Source organism: Notamacropus eugenii, chromosome 1 (assembly GCF_028372415.1).
Source record: "Notamacropus eugenii isolate mMacEug1 chromosome 1, mMacEug1.pri_v2, whole genome shotgun sequence".
Classification (NCBI taxonomy): Eukaryota; Metazoa; Chordata; class Mammalia; order Diprotodontia; family Macropodidae; genus Notamacropus; species Notamacropus eugenii.
Genome location: NC_092872.1, coordinates 536263555 through 536285954, shown reverse-complemented (window position 1 = coordinate 536285954; position 22400 = coordinate 536263555). Strand labels below are relative to the sequence as shown.

The following is a 22400-nucleotide window of genomic DNA, read 5'->3' as shown; positions in this document are numbered from 1 at the left end:
GAGTTGAATACTCAACATAAAGATAGAAACAATTTACATTCTAACAGGAAGATAAGTAGATACCATGTGTGTATACATATATACAATGTGTGTGTGCGTGTGCACGTGTGTAAATATTTGAGAGAGAATAAACAGAATGAGAATAGATACAAAGTAGTATGATACAAGGACAAAGTAGTTTGGAAGGGAAAAAGCCACCAGCAATGTCTCTAGGTAGGATGCTTCGGGAAGGAGATCTTTGACTTGCACCTTAAAGGTAGAAAAGGATTCTGTGAAGCAGAGGGAGTACATGGAAAACTGGAGCTGGTACAGAGGTAAAGAAAAGTAAAATAAAAATAGCAAGAAGAATAAAGTAATGGGTATTTTCTGAGACTCTGGATGAGAAACCAAAGGGACTAAGTGTTGATGTTGAGTTATAGAGAAGGGTTTTGTAAGAAGAAAAACTATTCACTAACAACATGGAAGATTCTGTAAGTGCAACTAGACCATGCTGCCACTGAGATAGAAGATTTCAAAAACGTCATCTGGTACCTCCTCCCCACCCCCATGCACCCCTCTGCCAAGATTATTAGCTTCACTTAGAGGCAACTAGCAGGTGTAGTGAACAGATCACTGGACCTGGAGGCAGGGAAGACAGGGAAGACCTGAGTCCTAATCCAGTGCTGAGCATATCACTTAACCTTAGATTCAGAGAAGAGATAAGAAAATATATTTCCATTCATTCCTTGCAGAAATGAGGGAGTATGAGTGTGGAATATTATATAATATGTGAGATGTGGCTAATGTATTTGTTAGCTTTTCAGATATGCTTATTTTTCACCTCTTAAAAATTCTTTATTACAAAGGATGGGAAGGGAAATAAAGGTGATTTTTAAAAAAAAACTATAAATAACTTTTTAAAAGAAAATCTCCACACCAATACCGTCTCCTCACTTCTGTCTTTTAGAAGCTTAAATTTTCTTCAAAGGACAGCTCTACTGCAAGCTCTATGAGAACTTTCTCATCCTTCCAAATACCAGTATCCACCTATCACACACACCCACACCCACACCCACGTATTTTGTATATTCTCCTAAGTAAATTTGCCCCCTTCTCTGAATAGATATTTCTTGAGGGCTGAGACTGTTTTATTTTTGTATTTTATTTATAGTACTTTTGACAGTACCTGGTGCATAGCAGCTTAACAAATTGATTCATCCATAATGAAACATCTGACAGAACTAGAATGGATCTTTTAAATGTTCTAGATCTTTAAAAAATTCTGTGCATAGTAGTTATATAACATATGTTACAGTCCTAATTATGTGATGAAGACTAAATGAATATTTGATGATGAAATAATCAATTTAGAATACCTTCAGAAACAATTAAATGCCTGGAATGAAATGCTCAGTGTCCCAAACTAGCTTAATTCACAGTAAGTTTAAGAAGAGAAGAGCTTCTGAAGACAAAAAAAAATCACAAGTAAAAATCTCACTTGACCAACTTTTCTGAACATATATGTGTATGTATGTATATGTGTATATATACATGCATATATGACTTCATATGAATACTAGTCATGAAAAATGTTCTAGAAAATTTTGTAGTTCTCTGATTTTCTGAAAACAAAGATAGGTTGGTTTTTTTGCCTTCACTTTTAACAAGTTTTCTAACTTACATATTGGTAAGGATTATATTTAGGGCAAAGAGTTATATAAGACTGAAAATAAGGAAAAAACAAGTCAGGAAAATTAGTTTTTAAAGTAATATAAGGAGACAAAAAAAAAACATCCACAGAAATGCTGAACAGATTATCTTTGAGGAAATTAAATGTAACATAAGATATGGGAAGAACAGCTAGGTGGCATAGTGGATAGAGTACCAGGCCTGGAGTGAGGAAAACTCATTTTACTGAGTTCCAATTCAGCCTCAAACACTCACTAGACTTATCATGTGACCCTGGGCAAGTCACTTAACTCAGTTTGCCTCAGTTTCCTCATCTTCAAAATGATCTGGAGAAGGTAATGGCAAACCACTCCAGTATTTTTGCCATAAAAACCCCAAATTGGGTTACAAAGAGTAAACAACAACAAAGATATGGGAAATTAGCCCCTTCACTTTGTCTTCTACACTAGAGATCATACATATGGAAGAACATTTTAGAGACGATTAAATGGTGACATGGAAGACAGATGCTTATAAGGATGAGTGTGATGAAGTAATAACTTCAATGCATAAAGTGCAGAAAATCATCAGGGCTAAATGACTCTTGCCCTCAATGCTAGAGAACCTGAAACATGCATAAGCAGAGCTACTGACTAAAAGGCTATATAATACTTGAAAATCATAGCTTCTCAAATCTGGAGAAGGATCAATACTGCACAGATAAAAATGAAGCCAAGGATGACCTCAGAAACTCAGTACACAAATCCCACCAAACTGGGAGCTCCCCAGGAATTGCCTTTCAAGGAGCCCTTCTATGCTCTCAGCCAAACTCACCAAGGTCTACTTGCAGCTCTCCCTCTGAGTCTGGCTCTGAAAATCTCTCAGTGATTAATCAATGCCTTTGAAAGAGGAAGGAAAAGCAACTTAAGCAGAGCTTACCTTTCTATGAATCCTTACTACATGGATTGTTTGCATCACACAATTTAACATGGTATTTAATGTAGCTTGTTTTATTCCCTAGTTGTTTGGTCCTCCTGACTACAATGAATACATGCTCTCTGAGGGCAGGGACCTTGTAAACCTTCTTTGATTCCACAGGGGAACTTGAACAATGCAGGGCACAGAAGAGGGCTACTCAAAAGATGGGTAAATCATAATAGAGAGGATGCCAATACTTCTCCCCCTAAAGGGATGGGAAATTCCTGAAGCACTTGTCATAGACTCAGAGCTACAAAGAAGCTCAGAGATCATCTAATCTAGCCCTTTCATTTCACAGATGAGGAAACAGAGGCCTAGAGAAAGCAGATGACACACACATGGCAGAGAAGCACTAGACTGATATTCTCTAAGTACTATCAGATATTCCTGGGAAGCACCAGATTAAAATATGAACTCACAATAGCAGGCTGCTCTGCAATAAAGCAAGGGAAGACTAAATGAGGTTATAAAAAAACCAGTTCATTTCAAAGACGAGGGAATTGTGGGTCGGAGAAGTTAAATGATTTGCCCATGATCACATAAGTAACTAAGTGCCTGAAACAGGATGTGAAAACAAGCTTTTAGGTTGAGCCCAGAACTTTACCTATCATGTAATTCTGCCACCTATTGCTTTATCACAATTTATTCTTTCAATCTTAAGTTTTGCTGAATAAAAACATTATTTTTGACATCAGGAGTAACATAAAATCATAGTCCCTAAGGGTTAGTCATCTAGGCTAATGTCAAACTTATTTTATAAATTAAAAATAGAAGCTAAGAGAAAAAAGTGACCTATCCAAGGTCACACAGGGAGATACAGGTGAGTCTTTTCTAGGATCCAGTTTCCAGACTTTGATTATGAAACTGGAGAACTCAGGTCCTCAGGGACTTGTTATGGTAAACCCTGACTCAACCCAGGTCCCAATAGTTCAAAGAACCCTGGATACATGGTAGCCAGACCTTTTCACATGAAAAGGCTCAACCCTGAACTGGAGAATATAATGGATGGTTAAATAATAATGAAATATTTATTTAGCACTTTAAGACATTACAATTACCAAGCACCTTGCACAAATTCCATTTGATTCTAACAACCACCATGGAAATGAGATAGTGTCAAATATTGTCCCTATTTTACATATAAGGAAGCCCACCCTCAACCCAGAGAAGTTAAGTGACATTTCCAAGCTCAAAAAACTGGTAAACAGCAAGGTCAGAACTTTGAACCCCAGCATCAACCAGTCAGTGCAAACCATTCGTGAATAAATAGGCCTTCTAGAACACGCTCCAAAAGCAGTCAGTCAGTCAACTTTTGGTTAAAGATCCAGAGGGAAGGGGAATTAGCCTACCTGATGGAGCTCCTTCTATTTTTGCACATCCTTAGATGTTTTTCCTGATACCAAGCCTTCTTGACAACTTCTTAATGCTTCTAGTTCTGCAATATGGGTTCTAATAGAAGAAATCTAACATTCTCCTCCACGTGAGGTGGTGATCAAGTGGCTTATACAAGGTCACTCAGCCAGAACTCAGCTCTCCTTGATTCTGGGACTGCCTCTCCACTCTTGATGCCACATCTCCTCTCAGTTTATCAATGTCTTTTTGGAAATGTGTCTCCCAGAACTAAACACAATACTCCAGATGTGCTAAGATGAGGGCAGGATACCTACAGTGAGACTATCACCAAATCCTAGATACCATGCCTCTCTTAATTGACGCCTTGGGGCACATTATCACTTTTGGATACCGTATACTGTCAATTCATATTTGGCTTACTGTCTACTCAAAACCCCAGATTCTTTTTGGATGAACTGATGTTTACCCAAATGTGCCTTTATCTTATATTTGTGAAGTTATTTTTTTAATCCATGGAAACTCTGCATTTATCCCTAGTAAATTTCATCTTGACAGATTCCTGGAACCTATCAAGAATATCTGGTCTCTTTAATGCACTGTTGGTAGAGTTGTGAACTGATTCAACCATTCTGTACAGAATTTTGGAACTATGCCCAAAGGGCTATAAAAGCATGCTTACCCTTTGACCTAGCAATATCACCACTAGATCAGTATCCCAAAAGACATCAAAAACAAAAAGGAAAAGCGCCTATATGCATAAAAAATAATTATAACAGTTCTTTTCTGAGGTAAAGAATCGAAAATTAAGGGGATGCCCATCAAATGGGGAATGGCTGAACAAGTTGTGCTATGTGATCATGAAAGAATATTATTGTACTATAAGACATGAAGAGTAGGATGCTCTCAGAAAAAGCTGGAAAGTCTTGCATGGGCTGAAGGAAAGTGAAATGTACTACGTACAAAGTAACAGCAATATTGTAAGATGATCAACTATGAATGACTTAGCTATTCTCAGCAATACGATCCAAGACTTATGATGAAAAAAGCTATCCATATCCAGGGAAAGAACTGATGGTCTCTGAATACAGATTGAAGCATACCTTTTAAATTTCATTTTTCTTGAGGTGTTTTTTTTTTCTATGTTTTCTTTCATAGCATGACTATTATGGAAGTATTTTGCATGACTATATATGTTTAGCCTACATAGAATTGCTTGATTTCTCAATGGTGGAGGTTGGAGAGGGAGGAAGGGAGAGAATTTAGAACTCAGAATTTTAAAAAACAATGCTAAAAAGTGTTTTTACATGTAACTGGGGAAAAATAAAATGCTAAATAAAAAAAAAAGAATAGCTGATCTTTTGATCCCAAATTCTTCATTAATTTTAGGTAATAGGTGGGCCACTCATTTAAGCTATTGAAGGCATAGCAACAGCAGAAGAGGACCCTGAGAAATTGAAGGCAGAGGTGTGGAAGTTAGAAAAAGTCAGCTCCTAGTACAGCTGAGCCACTCCTAATTAGATACAGAAAGAATTGACTTCTCTGGTCAAAAGCTCCAGCAAACCTATTATCCTTCAGTGACACCTAGAGTTGGAAAACCCTGAAGCTTTTCATAAAGGTTTTGCAAATATTTTGGTATCTGGGTCAGCTGGAGCTGTGTTGCTATGAGCACAGCATCCGGATGTGTTAAAAACTGGCTGGACTTGTCTTTATAGGCCAGAGAGAGACAGACAGTTTGAGCTCTGCAGTTCTGCAAACTAAAGAGAAGTGCTATTTTATCTTATATGGGTAACGGAAAGAACTTGTAAAACCTGTATGTCAATAAAAGGGAGAAGGTGTTTTTCCCTGTCTGAAGAGGGGAGAGCAGAAAAGCAGTTTTATATGATGGAGAGATTTCTGAATGTACTAAAACACATTGAAGTCCAGAGCTGTAAGTTACCGCAAGCACATGAGTTTTTCTCCATTATGTGCTTCTCTACCAGGTTCCCGTAAGTGTGTGCCCACTCTTCACTAGAACAATTGAATGTACTAGTGAGAGAGTATGCCTTCGGTTTATATTTTTATTGTGACAAATTATTTCTTTTGCCTTTCTGTTAAGTAAATGGTTATGCTTAAGATCTAAAAGTATCATTATTGAGAGTGGCTGGTTGCACAAAAAAATATCACATTCATATATAGATGTATTACCCTGTGAGTTGTTGGTAATGTAGATAGAAAATGTATGAAGAGGAAGGATTTCAAGAACTAAAGTGGTACATGAGGAAGTATAGGTTTCCTTCAACAGAGTTGCCCTAGAACCAACGTAACCATGTGCTGGGTGGTTGCTAATTTCTTTTTAGAACTGCTAGTATGAGAATAGGATGGGGTAAACCAAACCCAGAAAGAAGTAGGGTATTGTTGACAAACCTAGCTTAGACGAGTGAAGTTTCACACTCTGAGCTCTGACTGTACACTGCTGCAATGACTAGACCTCTCTACCCATGGTACACATTACAAGAGCAAAATCCATAGTAAAGGCAAAGGATTAAAAAAAAAAAAAAACTTTTTTAATCTAAACTATTTTATGTCCAAGCCCATGCCTGTGCTACACCTTCACTGATTCAATTCAACAAATGTTTTTAAGTATGTACTGTGTGAAGGGATTATTATGCTATATACTAGAGATAAAAATTTTAAAAACTACAAAATCCAGTAGAAGGATATATTCTATTGGGGGTATTCACCATGCCCAAAGATAAAGAAATATAGAATAAGTTAAGGGGGAAGAGGCCACCAGCAACTCAGGAGATCAGAGAAAGCTTCCTGTAGGGTGTGGCATGTGAGTTAAGTTCTGAAGAAAGCTAAGAATTCAAAGAGGCAAAGATGAGAAGAGGGTGGGGCATTCCAAGAACAGAAGACAGGTCAATCAAAGGTTGATAGTCCATGCAGTGGCTCAGAGTCTGCAAGAGAGGGAATTCTGAGTTCTGGGGCACAGCAACTAGGCTACTTTGGAAAGAATATAGTATAAAAGAGAGTGGTGTGAAATATGCCTGCAAAAACAAGATGGAGCCATATTGTAGTGGGCTTTAAATATCAAGTTGTAAAATTTACATTTTATCCTAGAGAGGATAGGAAAATATTGAAGATATTTAAGCAAAGGAAAGGTACGGTCAAATCTTCATATTTTAAAATGACTTTGGCAAGTGTACAAGGAACTATTTAGAAGAGAAAGACTAGAAAGAAGGGATTATATGAGAGATAGAGATGAGGAGAGTGTGCACAAGAGATGTCCAGAGAGTTCAAAGGCAATAGAGTACCATGAATGAGGACAAGAAAGCACGTCCGTTTGTAAGCCCCTTCAGGGCAATGACTGTGCCTTATCTCATTTTCATATCTCCAAAATCTGGCATGGTATGTGCCTTTAACAAATGTTATTGAAATGCCTGCAGAGTATAATAGAAAGAACACTGAATTTGGAATCATAAGAACTGGGTTTGACCATAGCAAAGTGACTTAACCACTCCAGGCTTCAGTATACTCATTAAGAGGTTGGACCACATGATCTCCAAGGTCCCTTCCCTCTCTAAAATTCATGATCAGATGTAGACAAGGCTGAAATTAATAAAATAGCAAAAAGAAAACAGAGACTATAAGTGATGTTATAAACAATCTGAGTAACTAAAAGAAAAAAGACAGTTCTAATCTGTATGTGTAAAAAGGCCTAACATTTCTAGAACATGAACACAACACATACCTATGTGTACATACAGAAGTATGCATATATATGTATATATAAACATATATACATACAATTATGTGTGTATATATATATACATACAAAGACACAAGAAAAAATAGAGAAAGCAAGGTAAAATTATCTAAAAACTATCCATAATCTTTGAAAGAGTTCTAAGGAAAATAAACCAACTGGATGAGTATAAGAACAGGAGCATATCAAATTATCTGGCTTTTGTCACGTTTTAAGTCTTAACATTGAAAAATCATTCATAAAGAAGGAAAATGGAAAATCCATTTTTGTTTAAACTGAAAAAAACTTTGTGGGTAATTCTGAATGAGCTTCAAATCCAAGGTTCACAATGAATAAAACCTACAACTATAAAACACAGAGGGAGTGACTGAATCCCTAGGTCACATATGGCTAAAATTTTACCCAAAGCTGGGGAAAAAGAAAAAAACCACACTGCATACTTTTAATAAAAGGAAATGCATGACTTCAACAATGCAAAAAAATGTATTGCTTGGAGCAAGTGGCTAAGTGTATGATTCTGGGCTGACTAACACAGTGATCTAATACTTCTTATTTGTGATTCTAATCATCTAGTTGGCAAAAGTGAAACTACTTGAAATGGGGTGCTATATTTCTGCCATCCAAAGTGTGGCATTGGTAGTCTCTGTGAGAGAAGCTCTGTAGATGCAAATTTTTGAACACATAACTTGTTATGAATACATATATTTTATGCCTAAAGACTAAACGATGACTTGAGAGTTCTATTAAATTCAGTTAGTTGATTCATGGATAATTTCCTGTTGATGCTTATATTCTGACAGATAACCATTTACTATGTTACACAGGAAAATGTGAAATTCAGGTAGACACAGTAGTCTTAGGCCAAACCAATATCAGTCTTTGAGAAGAGAAATAGAACCCTAAGTAGTGACTTTGCAAATATTTGTCTTGGCAAAAGCAGGATGATACAGAGGAACAAATGCAAGATTCAGTGTCTAAAGACAGGAATTTGAATCTGAGATCTTCCACTTAGCTCAAATCACAGAGGTACTTGACCCCTCTGGTACACATTTTCCTCAATCTATCAGATAGATTAGATGATCTCTCATAATATTATAAACTTTGTTCGTAACATATATCATCATCACCAATATAAATTGACTTTTATATAGTGCATTAAAATTTCTAAAGCAATTGATAAATAGCAACTTTTCCCCATTTGAGAAAAATTATGTAGTATAAAAATCAACTGACAAGGATTCACTCTCATGGAAGAACAGGATTTAGAGAAGTGGAAGGAAGAGGATTTGTTTGGGCCTGCACTCTACAAGTAATGATGAAAATTGGCAAAGATGAAAACCTCCCTTCTAATTGTGAAGTTTTTCCTTACCAAAATCTGCATCTCTGCAACTTGGACTCCTTGTTTTTCATTTTGCCCTCTAGGGAAAGGAACAAGTCTAATTTCCTTTTCCACATACCAACCTTTCAAATATGCAAATATGCAATTTGATATATTCAAATATGTCAAATCTTCTCCAGGCTAGATACCACCCAAATCTTTCAACTGATTCTTTTATGACATGATCTTTAACAGTCTCAACATCAAAAAGGTTATCTTCATCAGAGCAAGTTTTAGTTTCTCAACATCCTTGCAGAAAAGTGACACCCAAGAATGGAGACAATACTCTATGAGTATTAATGTAATGAGGACAATGCTCTAGATGCGGTATAAGGTTAATAGTGGGTGAGGAGAAGAGTTAAAGATCTTCTTTGCCCATTAATAGGCCTCAGACACCTTTTGTTAATTTCTAATGGGGCACAGGGTCAAGAGGGTCATGTCTTCCAGGCCTAAAAAGAGTACATATACTCTGAAGTGAGGTTTTGCTTTGGGGCTTATTTTTTTTTTGAAGAAGGTTAGTGTGCCAGATGAGACTCTGGGCAGCCGTTTTAAGAAGCCCCCCAGCTTTGAAATGCTGGTGCTTTTCTCTCTGGTAACCATGTATGTACTGTCTATGGTCAGACAGTGGGAAGCCCTGTCAGTCTTTCTGTTTGTATTTTCTCTAAAGTTCAGGGTGCTGACTTTCCCCCCTGAACTAAGTGAATGATATATGTGCTTGATTAAAGTAGATTGTTGACCCCTTAATAGTCACTTTCCTTTTAGAAAAGCAGATCTAAGAACCTGTACAGCAGGCCCTCCTGTGTTTGCTGGGGTCCTTGTTGTTACGCTACGGTGGACTATAGATCTCTGAGATATTATGTTTTTCTTAATGTAGCCTAGTACAGTGCTTGCTTTGTGGCTTTGGGGTGGTTGTTTTTTCTTTTCTTTTCATTTTGGTGCCCATGTCTAATACCTATTCAGCTTGAGGTTAGTTATCTGTCACATAAGGGGACCAGAGAAACTAAGTGGCAGCCTACTGGACAATGTCTCAATTGTCACTATCAATAAGTGGTTAAATGATAGTTCTCAGAAAAAAAGAACCGTAAATAATTCATAACTGCAAGAATGCTCCAAAGAATAAAAGAAATGAAAAAAAACCCCAAACTTTGAGGTTTTACCTCGAACTCAACAAGCTGGCAAAGATGACAAAATTAAGGTTGGGGAGCTTGTGGAAAGATAAGCATTACCTACGTACCTACGTACCGTTGATAAGTTGTAAACTGCTCCTAGCATTCTAGAAAGCAACCATTATGTAAAGAATATGATTAAAATGTCTTCTCTCTGACCAACAGATTCCAAGTAGATGAAATAAAAAAATAAAGGCTTACATAAAGTATTTACAGAAATACTTTTTATAATAAAACAGAGGCTCATTGACTAAGAAAATAAACTGTGTTACATGAAAGTCACAGAAGCTAGGTGGTATAGTAGATGGGGTGTTGGACTCAAAATTCAAGAAGGCTTGAGTTCCAATAATGCCTCAGACACTGCCTCTTCTCTGCCTCACTGCCCTCATCTCTAAAATGAGGATTATGACAGCACCCATCCTATGGAACAAATGAAATGCACCATGTTAAGTGCTTTGTAAACCTGAAAGAGTTATGAAAATAAAAAATTGGTAATTATTGTTATTACTGGACTGTAATTACATGAATATAATGAATACAGAGACATGAACTGATACAAAATGCAGTAGGCAGAAGAAAAAAAAATAATACACACAATGACATATAATACAATGGGCAGAACTATGACAAAAAAATGGAAGCTAAATGCAGCAAAATGATAATGACCATACTTAGCTCCTAAAAAAGAAAACTGAGAAGAATCTCCTCTACAATGAGTGTGGAACAATGCATATGATGCCAGACAAAATTTTTGATAGGTTGATTAGCTTCACTGAATCATTTTGTTCTTTCTTTCTAATTCTTAGTTACCAAAGATAATATTCAAGAACAGGGAAGGAGGGAGAATACATTGGGAAATGCAGGTGATGTAAAAACTCAAGATAACAAGAAAACTTATTTTTAAAAACTAGAACTGTGTTAGTATCCACTGAAAAACTACCTGTCCTAGAGTCAGAGTTGAGAAAAACAAAACTAGATTTCCATCCCCAGCCCAGCATGAGTTACAAAGGGAAAAAATACAAACACACTACTTAAACATTAAAATTTTTTAAAAAGACAATAATAAACATTTCAACACAGAAATAGTTCTTATAGGTACAATTTGAGATTTGCTGAACATTATATATCAGAAGTAATGGCAAACCAGAGAGCCTTTCCCAGTCTATTTTACAAATCAAATTAAATGCTTTGAAACTCCAAAATGCTTATGTGTTTATAACTCCCAACACTGGATTGGAAGATTATTTGTTTCAATTATTATCAGAACTCCTTATCCTATCTGACATTTTACCTCTACTGCCTTACTCTAGTTCATTTTTAGTTTTAACTTCTCCACAATTAAAAACAAGATTTTCTCTTTAAAGCATAGGAAAAGATTCAGAAGCTTATTTTCTTCTAGTCTTAATTTCAGTCCTCCAAGTAGGTTTACTGCACATACTATTTCCAACACCATCATCATTTGACCTGAAAACAGGAAATATAAAAGAAACAAAATTTGGATGTTAACATTATAGTACATACCTAGACACTGTCCATTCCAGCCTCTGAATCCTTCTGTGCAAGGAACACACTGGTAAGATCCAGGAGTGTTAATGCATTGTTCATCTGGACAAATACTTGCAGCTAAACATTCATCAATATCTTTTAAAAAATGGCAGAAAATCTAAGTCAGATACCTTTAACAGAACTCCCCCCAGACTGTCCAAAAATTGGTGTCATTGCTATTACTATTGGGACGTAGTAACACACACGGGAATGTGTATGTGGTATGTTTATAATGCATGTTACAATGAATTTGAAAAGTACATACATCAAAGTCTTATAAAGGTATAATTACCTGATAAGTCCATCTTATTTAGGAAGTCTCTCATAAACCAAAAAAGATTTTTTTTTAAAGTACTCTTCTCTTTTAGAGTCATCCATGCTAAAGGAATGTGAAGTCCTATAGGGTCAATTTTGAGGCATCAAACTGTATATTCAATACCAAATACTTTCTAAGAAAGGATGTAGGAGAGTAGAGAAGCAGAATCTACATTAGGGCCTCCATTTCTCATCTATATACTGGGGGTAATAATAGCAACTATTTCACAAGATTATTATGAGTCTTATTAATACTATGTGTAATATGCTCTGCAAACATTAAATCTAGATTTATTATTATTTTTTCTAATGGGAATAAATGCTCTAGGAAATTTCTCATCTTTGATGAATCTAATAAGAAACATCCTCTCTCAGAATGATTTAAATCCCAATATAGAATAGGGATTTTGGGGTAAACCATTAGGACCATCAGAGAATCACTAAAGAAAGTGAAATATTTCTAGAAAAAATGAACCATACAAAAATTTTAAAATCAAGTCAGCATAGACTATACATAGACATTAAGTTTTCTGGGAAGTAACAACCTGTTTCTATTCTTTTTTTTTTTGGCTAGGTCAAATTACTTATATACTTTTTCCAAATGGAAAGAGAGGATGTAGAACAAAGGGAAACTTTCTTTGGAAGACTTGGGACTATATAAGGAAAGACGGCTGGAATTTGAATTTTTCTTGGTAATCTTTAAAAAGCAAAAGAAAATTAGACTGACAGGGACTCCATCTCAATTGGTTGACATTGGCCTTCTGATACACACGTGTTTCTGCCTTTAAACTTATACTGAAACTGTAGTTAACAATGTTAGGGCTAAAAGGACTCTTGAAAACTATCCAGTTCTACAGATGAGAAGTCTGAGGCTCAGAGAGGCCAGACAATTTTCCCAAGTTCTTACACTGTGTCAGAATTGTAATTCATAACCAAGCCTTACATGCTCCATTCCATCCCCTTTCCATTCTTTTAAAGTGGGAATGACAAATCACAACAAATACTGCATACACAATCATGCTTTCAAAATATAAACATTTTAAAGACATTAAATTCTAAGGTAGTAGTGACACTGTGCAGTGGCTATATTAAGCATTTCTAAATCTCTCTCCTAATCTCTCACTTAGTTTCTCTGTAAATTAAGTCTTAGCTACCATGAGATTGTATCTTTAAAAATACAATGAATTCCCAAAGAATAGTAAGCACTATTTGAATGCAACTTTCTGTATTAGCTAATAAAATCTTTAATAGTACAAAAGGTTAATGGGACCTGTGACTCTAATCCACTATGAAATTACCAATAATTTTTTTTAAAGTAACTCACAATATCATAACTAGCTTCCTTCTCTCTCCCTAGACTTGGCACAGTGGTAAATAAGCATATATTTACTCTGGGAATTCTGGTAATATTATTCTCAAATTATTTTAATGAAATGTGGGGTTTTTGTAGCTTTCTGGTTTATTTTAAGAATTCCATATTAAATTTTCATCTCAAATTTGGAGGTGGGACAGTAGTAGGGACAGAGCTTGAGGAATAAAACAGTAAACCAGAGATCCACCAAAGCATCAAAAAATTTGTAGTTTTACAAAGTGGCTTCCTGATCAAAAACAAAACAAAACCCTATCTAATGGGTAGTATACAAATTATTATCCCTGTTTTAGAGATGAGTTAAGAGACTTGCCCAAGGTCAAATAATTAGTAAGTGTCCCAATAGAGGATTATTGCCTGTTCTGATCTTATTAGATTATGAGCTCTCAGATGACAGAGCCCATCTTTTGCCATTCTTTACATCCCCAGCACTTAACATAGTCCCTGGTACTTAAGGAATGCTTATTGATTAACATGAAGAGATGGCATTCTCTACTCTCCAGAAGAAAAAAAAAATTCTGCATATAGTGAAGAGCTGATGTCTGAACCAGCAAGATCTAGGGAAGCAGATATAAGAAGCCACCTAGTTTCTTATCAGACTCAGGTCATCAGGCAAATGGAGACATGAGAGCATCAAGAGATCGAGAGTTATCTTCTGCCTATGGCCCAACTTTTCTTGTTGCACAAACATATATGAGCCCTAGACCAGACCTAGAAGATATACCAAGAGAGGACAGGTGCTACTTGTTCAGACTGTTGTGGACTAGCTCCATGCCCACAACCCACCTTTTATGGTTTCAGTTGCTAAAATATTATCCTATCATCCTCTGGCTAATTCTAGTTGGTCTCCTTGCCTCAGGCCTCTCATCCAATCCATCCTTCACTCAGCTGGAGTTCAAGTATGACCAAATTACCTCCATATTCAATAAATTTATGGGGCTCTCTACTGATACAGAAATAAAAAAAAATCTTCGACTTGGCCTTTAAAACCCTTCACAATCTAGCCTCTTCTTACCTTTCTGGTCTTCTTACACTTTCCTCTCCTTCTCTTATCAATCATCCAACAATACTGGTTGTCTTGCTTTTCCTCACACACAACCCTCTGTCTTCCAATGGTTGCTCTTCATATCTGGAATGCTCTCCCTCCACACTTCTAATTCCTAGCTTTCTTAGACTCCTTCAAGAATTACCTGAAATTCGACTTTCTAAAGGAGATATTGCCTGATGCCCTCTACCCCTGAGCTCCACATCGTTACTGCTTTCCTTCTGAGACCACTTTGGATTTGCCTATATATTCATATTTTATATGTACTATTACTTGTATTACCCATGATAATGTGAACTCCTTGCAGGCTGGGGGCTACTTTTGTCTTTCTATCTCAGTTATTAATACAGCAAAAAGTAGGCCCTTAAAAATATTTCTTCACTGGTTGATCTTGCTCTCAAAACTAAGGTACTGCCCACTGCTACTTTTACTTCTCTTGGATTTGGATGATATTCTTACCATACAAATATTTCTCCATCTATCTCACTCTCCCAATTTTGAGGAGCATATAACTTCTGCTATTTCTCGGTATTTCTCCCAAACCAGGACAAGAGAGTAGTTCAATTTGATGTCCTTTTGTGAAAAGGAAAATAATTTAGTTTTCTCCTTTCCAAAGAAATTTCAATTATTTTCTAAAAATCCCACAGAAGGCTATTGGCTAAAGGGTAAACTTCTCTTGTCATAAATGGTTCTAGAATATGGCATTAGAATATAGAATATAGAATATAGAAAATGGCATTAGAATAATTCATTTATCTTTACTCTCATTTGAAAGGCTGATTAGTTTACTAGTACATTAGCTCACTTGTATAAAAACATCACTTTCTAAACCATTTCAAAATCAGTCTTGGGAAATCACTTATCACTGTCAAACTTCCAAGTTTATTTTTTTTATGGGTAAACTTTTCTATGTAATTCCAGAGTTTCATATGAGTAAAGAAATTTCATATCTTACAGAAATTTACTTTGGATTCTTAGAGTTGTCTCTCCATTAAAATTAACAATCATAATCATCATCCTAATACACATTTATGCAATGCTTTGTGGTTTACAAAACTTTCTCTAGAAAAGAAAGTCACTGGCACTCAAAAGCTGCTGAAAACCACTGGTTTAGTGTTTGTTTGTTTGTTTTTTTTAAATTCTGGTTGCCTACAATGCCTCATTTTCCTCCAGAGGTGATAACACATGTATTAGAAAAGGAAAGAATTCAGAAACTCCTGCACTGTGGGTGAGTACATGAGGAAATCTGATCTCTCAATTTCCTTGACCACTCCACTCCATAGATTGACCATTTCAGTGGATCAGCATGAAAAGAGCTAGGCAACTAACTCTAGAAGGGGGCCATAGTTGGGAGTTTCTTCAGCTTTAAATAAGGAAACTGGAATAAATGCTTTTTTTTCCCAACTCTACTATTTGGTGACTAAGTGAGGCAAAAATAGTAATAAAATGTGAAATCTCCAGTGGTGATTCAAAAGAAATGGAATACAGTGAAACTTCAATTACCAAAACTCTCTGGGGAAAAAGCCCTTTCATAGCCCTGGGCAGTTTTTAAGCATAGGCACATAAAATTTCCTAAAGCACACAAATTAAAGATTGATCACAGTCACAGTCAAATAACAAAACTAACCTAGGGAATAGTTTCTATTTGTTCTCCCAATCCAGTCAAAACAGAACCAGCTCTATTTGAAGTTTGAAAGTCCTCAAAGTTTGTCTTCTTTATCTCAGTTCCCCTTTCTGTTGCTTTTTACCTTTTGGTAGAGAATTCCGCCCCACTTCAAAGACCTATTGTCAACACATCACCCCAAAAGGCAGTAGGGAATTATCAGATATCAGTCATTTACTTTGGTTGATTAACTGATTGGGCCTACTTTAATGTGGATTAATTTTAATTAAACATCAAAGCATTTTGATTTATTTCATCTTTATCTAGAATGAAATACCTTGTTCCCCAAAGAATGAAATCAGGTTAAGTAAAAACCCCTCAGGCATGAATTCTCCAAAATCCCCACCCTTCCGGCCAAAGCTAAAATAACTAAGTATCCCCTTTAGGCAATTAAACTGCTCCGGGATGGAAAAAAACCACCAAAGTTCTGGTCAAGTGATGTGGTGTACCCTTTTCCTTCACCACCCCTTATGCCAGTTACATGAGCATTCTTAAGTTCCATACTTGGTAACAAAAACCCTCATTAGTGAGCAACGATCCTTTCCGTGTTTTTTTTTTTTGTCTCTGGGGTAGATTCCCGCACTTATACTGTACATCTGGATTCCCAGCCAATGGGAGGAGAGGCTAGTGGGCTTCCGTGTTAGGAACTATATAATGCTGTACTCCTCTCTGCTAGATTCACTCCCTTGCTGACACCACCCGTGGGCTCCAGAGAAGTGCCCCTTCTCATGAGATTGTAATAAATTCCTTTTTGCCTTCTCCCTTGAGAAGCCTCTGAGTTTAATATGAGTAAGGGTTGTTGTATCCCACGTACCTATAAATGTGATTTCAAAAAAACAGATATCAAGTGAGTATATTTTGTGTGCAATAGACACCCTGAAATCAATGTAAGCCAGTCACAAAGGCAAATTTAATTTATTCTTTTAGTGTATTTGGAATGAGAAAGACAGCAAAGGATTAGAAAGGTTGGTCTAGAATTTCTAGTTCCCAAGAGGATCTTTAGCAGGTAGGATATGAACTGGGCCTATAGTGGGAGTTACTGAAGAGATAGCTTAGTAACTAGGGAAAAAACCTAGATTCTGTGTCAGAGGTAACCTAATCTCACCTATATTACTTACTAGATGTGGGACTTTGGCTAGTTCACTTATCTTCTCCCAGTTGCAGCTAGCACATCCATAAACTAAGGGGTTTAGATGAGATGGGCCACTGATGTTATCTTCCAGCTCTAAATCTCTGATTTTATGAGCTACATTCCATATAGCTCTAAATCTTACTAATAACAGAATATCTGGCAAATGAAAAAGTGGTACAGTTTAACTGCAGCAGAGGAAGAAATAAGGCAATTCTTACCCATTATTTCAAGCCATTTTTGACTCTTAATCACCCTGTTCTACATCTGAACACAGGAAATAGATTCAGAATTATGGACTCACCTTCACACTGGCCTCTTCTGTTCATTCGGTACCCACTGTCACAATATTCACATTTAAAAGCACCCACAGTGTTTATACAGTGTCCGTCTCCACATGTCTCTGGTCTTAGACATTCATCAACATCTAAAGGAAACAAAAAATGTTTAATGTTTTCCCCTCATTTGCCAAACAAAATTTAATCACATCTCTCTCCTCTTCTGCATGAGAGAGGCAGTGTGGCAGAGAACTGGTCTTAGAGAACCTGACTCACACATTTCCCAGCTGTCTGACCATGGGCAAGTCATTTAAGCCTGGGTCTGTTCATTGTAAAATGCAAGGGTTGGCCCGAAAGCCTCAAAGGTCCTTCCACAGGGCTAAATCTATGCTAATTTTGTCCAACCATAGTCTCAGTACAGGCTTATAGATTTAGAGTTGGAAGTCATCCTGAGTGCTCTGAGCCAATCTTCTCATTTTACTGATGATAAGATTGAAGCCTAGAAGACCAAATGACTTGCCCAGGACCACACAAGTAGCATGTTTCAGAGCTGGAATCTGGAATCAGGTTTTGTGTCTCCAAAGCCAGAATTCCTTGCACTCTATAAAGTTTTCACTGATTACTTGTTGACTTTTTCTTTCTAAATATCTATATATCTGCCTCCTGGCATCTTCCTTTGTGTGCAATGAAGCCCTTATTCTATTATGAATCAACTCACCAACATCCTCCATCTTTTTTTTTCTACCTCCCTGAGGGCATATCTGCCCTTGGAATTCTTTCCAAGTGGAGGGAGCAATCTGTCTCTCTTGCTCTGGTTGGGGCAATTAAATAAGATCAGCACCTTCCTCGGTCTTAACTGCAGGTGGCAGGTAACTGTTCCCTTACCACTGTTCAACACCTCCTGTAAGTCCACACATTTCACTTTCAAATAGGACCCACCTCACCAGCTATTTATCAACCTTACTCTCATGTACTCTTTAGTGGACTAACAATGACTTCCTTGCTGTTCCTCTAAAAAGACATTCAATCTCCAGGATCTAGGCATTTTCATTGACTATTAAATGGAATTATTTTGGAATTAAATGGAATGGAATTAATTAAATGGAAATTAAATGGAATAATTTCATATCTCATCTCCCTCTCATGGCCACCTTGGCTTCCTTAAAATCCAAACTAAAATACTGGCTTTTACAAGAAGCCTTCCCTGGTCTTTCTTAATGCTAGTGATTTTCCTGTTGCTATCTCCAATTTAGTATGTGTATGAGTACGTGCATGCAATTATTTCCATGTTTCCCCTATCAGACTATGAGTTCTTTGATAACAGGGACTGTCTTTTGCCTTTGTGCTTAATAAATATTTATTGACTGAGTGCATGACACTATAATCTTTCTCAATTACTTAAGCCCTGAACTTATGGTACTCCTTTCTAATAGCTGCTCTAAATCTTCTTTCAACTCCTCAAGCCTCCAACTCATCTTCCTCTTCACATAAACCATTCAATAAAATCTTCTCTCCAATTCAGTATTTCTCAGTATTTGTTCCCACTCTGCATTTAGTCCTATCCCCAAGAAAGGGATGGCTTTCCTGTTTCCTGATATTAAACACTTGACTTGTAATCTTAATTCAATTTCCTTTCATCTCTTCCTAGGATATTCCTAAAGGAGCATCATGTTATCATGAAAACGGCACAAGATTTAGAGTCAGAAGAAGTGGGTTTGAACCCAATCTCTACCACTCTCCTCACTGGAACTCAGCATTATCAATACATAAAACAAAGTAGCTAGTCTAAATTACCTCCCAAATCCCTTCACCTCTAAATTCCTAAGATCCTAAATGATTCTTCAGTTCCTAGATGTTACAGGCAGATTGATCTTTCTTGAGTACAAACACATATTCTCAGGCTAAAATATAGTTCAAACTCTTTTCCCTGAAATGTAAGACCCTTCAAAATCAGACCCCAAATAATTCCTATAGTTCTAACTCCCCTACATTATTCTCTTCCAAAAATGATTTCGTTCAACATACTAGAGTTACATATTTGTAATTTGCTGTTACCATTCTCCCTCTATCTGACCAATTGACACTTGAAATCCTACTTATTCTTCAAGGATAAGGCCAAATGTCTTATCTTTCTTGGCTACCCATGGACACTTGGGTACTCTGACAGGGCTTGTCATATTCTGTTTTGAAGCACGGGGTGTGAGGGTCTTTTTTTGTTTGTGTATTAACTTGATCTCCCCTTTTAGGTTAAAAGCATCTTGAGGAAAGCATAGCTACCTACTTTGTATGACCCCCATACAAAGTATGCCCTATATAAAGTTGATAAATCATCATAAAAAGACTGAATTCTGGATGATTAGGGCAAATATTGGACAGAAAGAAATAGAAAAAAAATATAAAACCTGTATTTAAATATATTAGAAAGGAGAGCAGTTACCTATACAGTCAGTTCCCTCTGGATTAGCCATATAGCCTGCTTGGCAAATACATAAGAAACTTCCTTCAGTATTTTCACATCGTCCCTGGGAGCAGAGATGGTGGATCTGAGTACATTCATCAATGTCTGTTAAAAGCATAAAAAGTATTGAAATAAGGAATTTTCAGATTGTTTTACCCACATAAAGGGACATTTGAAGAGTAACTGAAGAAACTGAAGATGTTTAGCCTAGAGAAAAGAAGCCCCAGAAGAGACAAAACAGCTCTCTTCTAGAAACTATCCCATGGAAAGGGGTTCATCCTTATTTTATCTGGACTCCAAGGCTGACTGGAAGTAGTAAGTAGAAATTTCAGAGGCAAAATTAGTCCTGATGTTAAGTGCAGCATTCTAACAAGTAGAGCTTATCCACAAGTGAAAAGGACTTCCAGGTTAACTGGCTACTTGCTGGGTATACTACAGACGTCTTCCTTTTAGAATATGATCTGGACTAAATGATTACTTCCAGTGTCAAATTCTGTAATACTATAGGTGAAGGTAAGAATCAAAAGATACAGCCAAATCAAAGAAGCACTAAATTCACAGACTAATCAAGACTTTAAACATCCTAACATTGAAGAATTATTGTACTATCTAAATGTGGGACTGTACTGTTAAGATCAGTGTCTGACATTTTTGATGCCAACTAACCCATATTACCCCAATTACTCATTTTTATTTTGGAAAAAAAGAGACATTGAACTTAGAATAAAAACGAGTACGAAATTGAAAATTATAAACTTTCAGACACTGTCTGGAGCTTTTTGGTTTAACCAAGTTCACCTGAGGTCACATATTTACACACTCAAACTTGGTTAGGGATGATGGTTAATTCCAATGTGTGTACACACTGGAAATCAGATTCCAGATGCTTAGGAAAAAAATACTTCTTTTTTCATTTTGATACATTCTTGCATTAGCTTATTCATTTCATGAACATACGTTTAAAAGTACATCTGTCTGGAGTTTTTGATCATTATTAGACACACTAAACCTGAAAACCTTTTATAAAATTATTTCATCCTTATAACTTTATATTACACACTGCAAGATATTCAACATTCTTCCACGTGTAAAATAAAAAATTGTATTTTGTTTGAAGTTTCAGCTTCTTTTAGTTTCCTTCTCATTGCCATAAACACCATTTTTTAAAAAAATGGAATAAACATTTCCCTAACCATTATACAAGAATTGTCCTTTTTAAAAAATTGTCAAATCTGGAAACACTTCAAGTCTAATTACATTTGAAAAAAAAGTCTCTTACCAACACATTTTCTTTGCTGTTCACTGAATTTGTATCCCTCATAGCAGATACAAGTATATCTCACGGGCAAATTAATGCAGTGTCCTGCTCCACAGATATCTGGGTTCACTGTACACTCATTGATTTCTAAAAGAAGAAAAATTAGAACATTAAGAGAAAAACCAAGTAATGTTTCAGGTCACTGAAATTTATTAATTTGAGTATCACTATCAAATTAATTTTTAAAAAATTGGATGGCTGTACACAGTATCAGCCATAGTGTGCGAGGACTGTTTCTGGTAGACCTAACCTTTCACAAGAATGCTAGGACCTAAAACATTCCCAAAGGACTTGAGGCAAAATGCCCTTCACATCTAGGGAAAGAACTATGGAATTGGAACGCAGAATGAAGCAAAATATTTTCTTTTGTGTTATGTTTTGTTTTTTCTCACAGTTTCTCCCATTCATTTTAAGTCTTCTAATGCAACATGACTAATGTGAAAATGTGGTTATAAGAATGTATGTGTAGAACCCATATAAGATTGTATGCCATCTCAGGGAGGGAGAGAAGAGGGAGGGGGAGAAAATCTAAGACTTATGAAAATGATTGTAGAAAACTTAAAACAAATTAATTAATTAAAAAATAAATAAAAATAAATTATGAATTGGATAGTTCACACAATCTTCTTAAAGTACAACAGTAACAGCCCTTAGTGTCTCTCCACTGGTTACAAATAAAATAAAATTACTCAACCTTATATTTAAGGCTCACTACAATATGGCTCCAATCTAGCTTTCCAGCTATATTTCATACTACTTCCCATAACATGTTCTATGTTCCAGTGAAACTGAATTGTCTGATGTTCCTTAGACTTAGCAAAAACTTTCTTGACTTCATTAACCTGCAGAAGCTGTCCTCCAGGTCTGAAATTCATTGTTCCTCATCTGTTGAAATCCTGTGCATTCCATTTCTCACATCTAGCATTCCATTTTCCTGAAAATTTCTACCAATCCTTTCCCCCATCACTTTCAAAAATTTTCTCAAGTCTCCCTTCTTCATAAAGATTAACTTT

At 36.3% G+C, this 22400-nt stretch overlaps 1 protein-coding gene across 4 annotated transcripts in view; it reads right to left on the bottom strand.

The window, feature by feature from the left end:
- The window catches only part of LTBP1 (latent transforming growth factor beta binding protein 1), a 477680-nt gene that overhangs the window by 112802 nt on the left and 342478 nt on the right, over positions 1–22400 (bottom strand). For all 4 annotated transcript variants that reach the window (XM_072634139.1, XM_072634140.1, XM_072634141.1 and 1 more), the window contains 4 exons: positions 21349–21474; positions 20049–20174; positions 17638–17760; positions 11789–11908 (listed from right to left, as the gene is read on the bottom strand). In XM_072634139.1, the coding sequence (XP_072490240.1) occupies positions 11789–11908; positions 17638–17760; positions 20049–20174; positions 21349–21474 (495 nt within the window). The remainder of the gene's footprint in view (positions 1–11788; positions 11909–17637; positions 17761–20048; positions 20175–21348; positions 21475–22400) is intronic.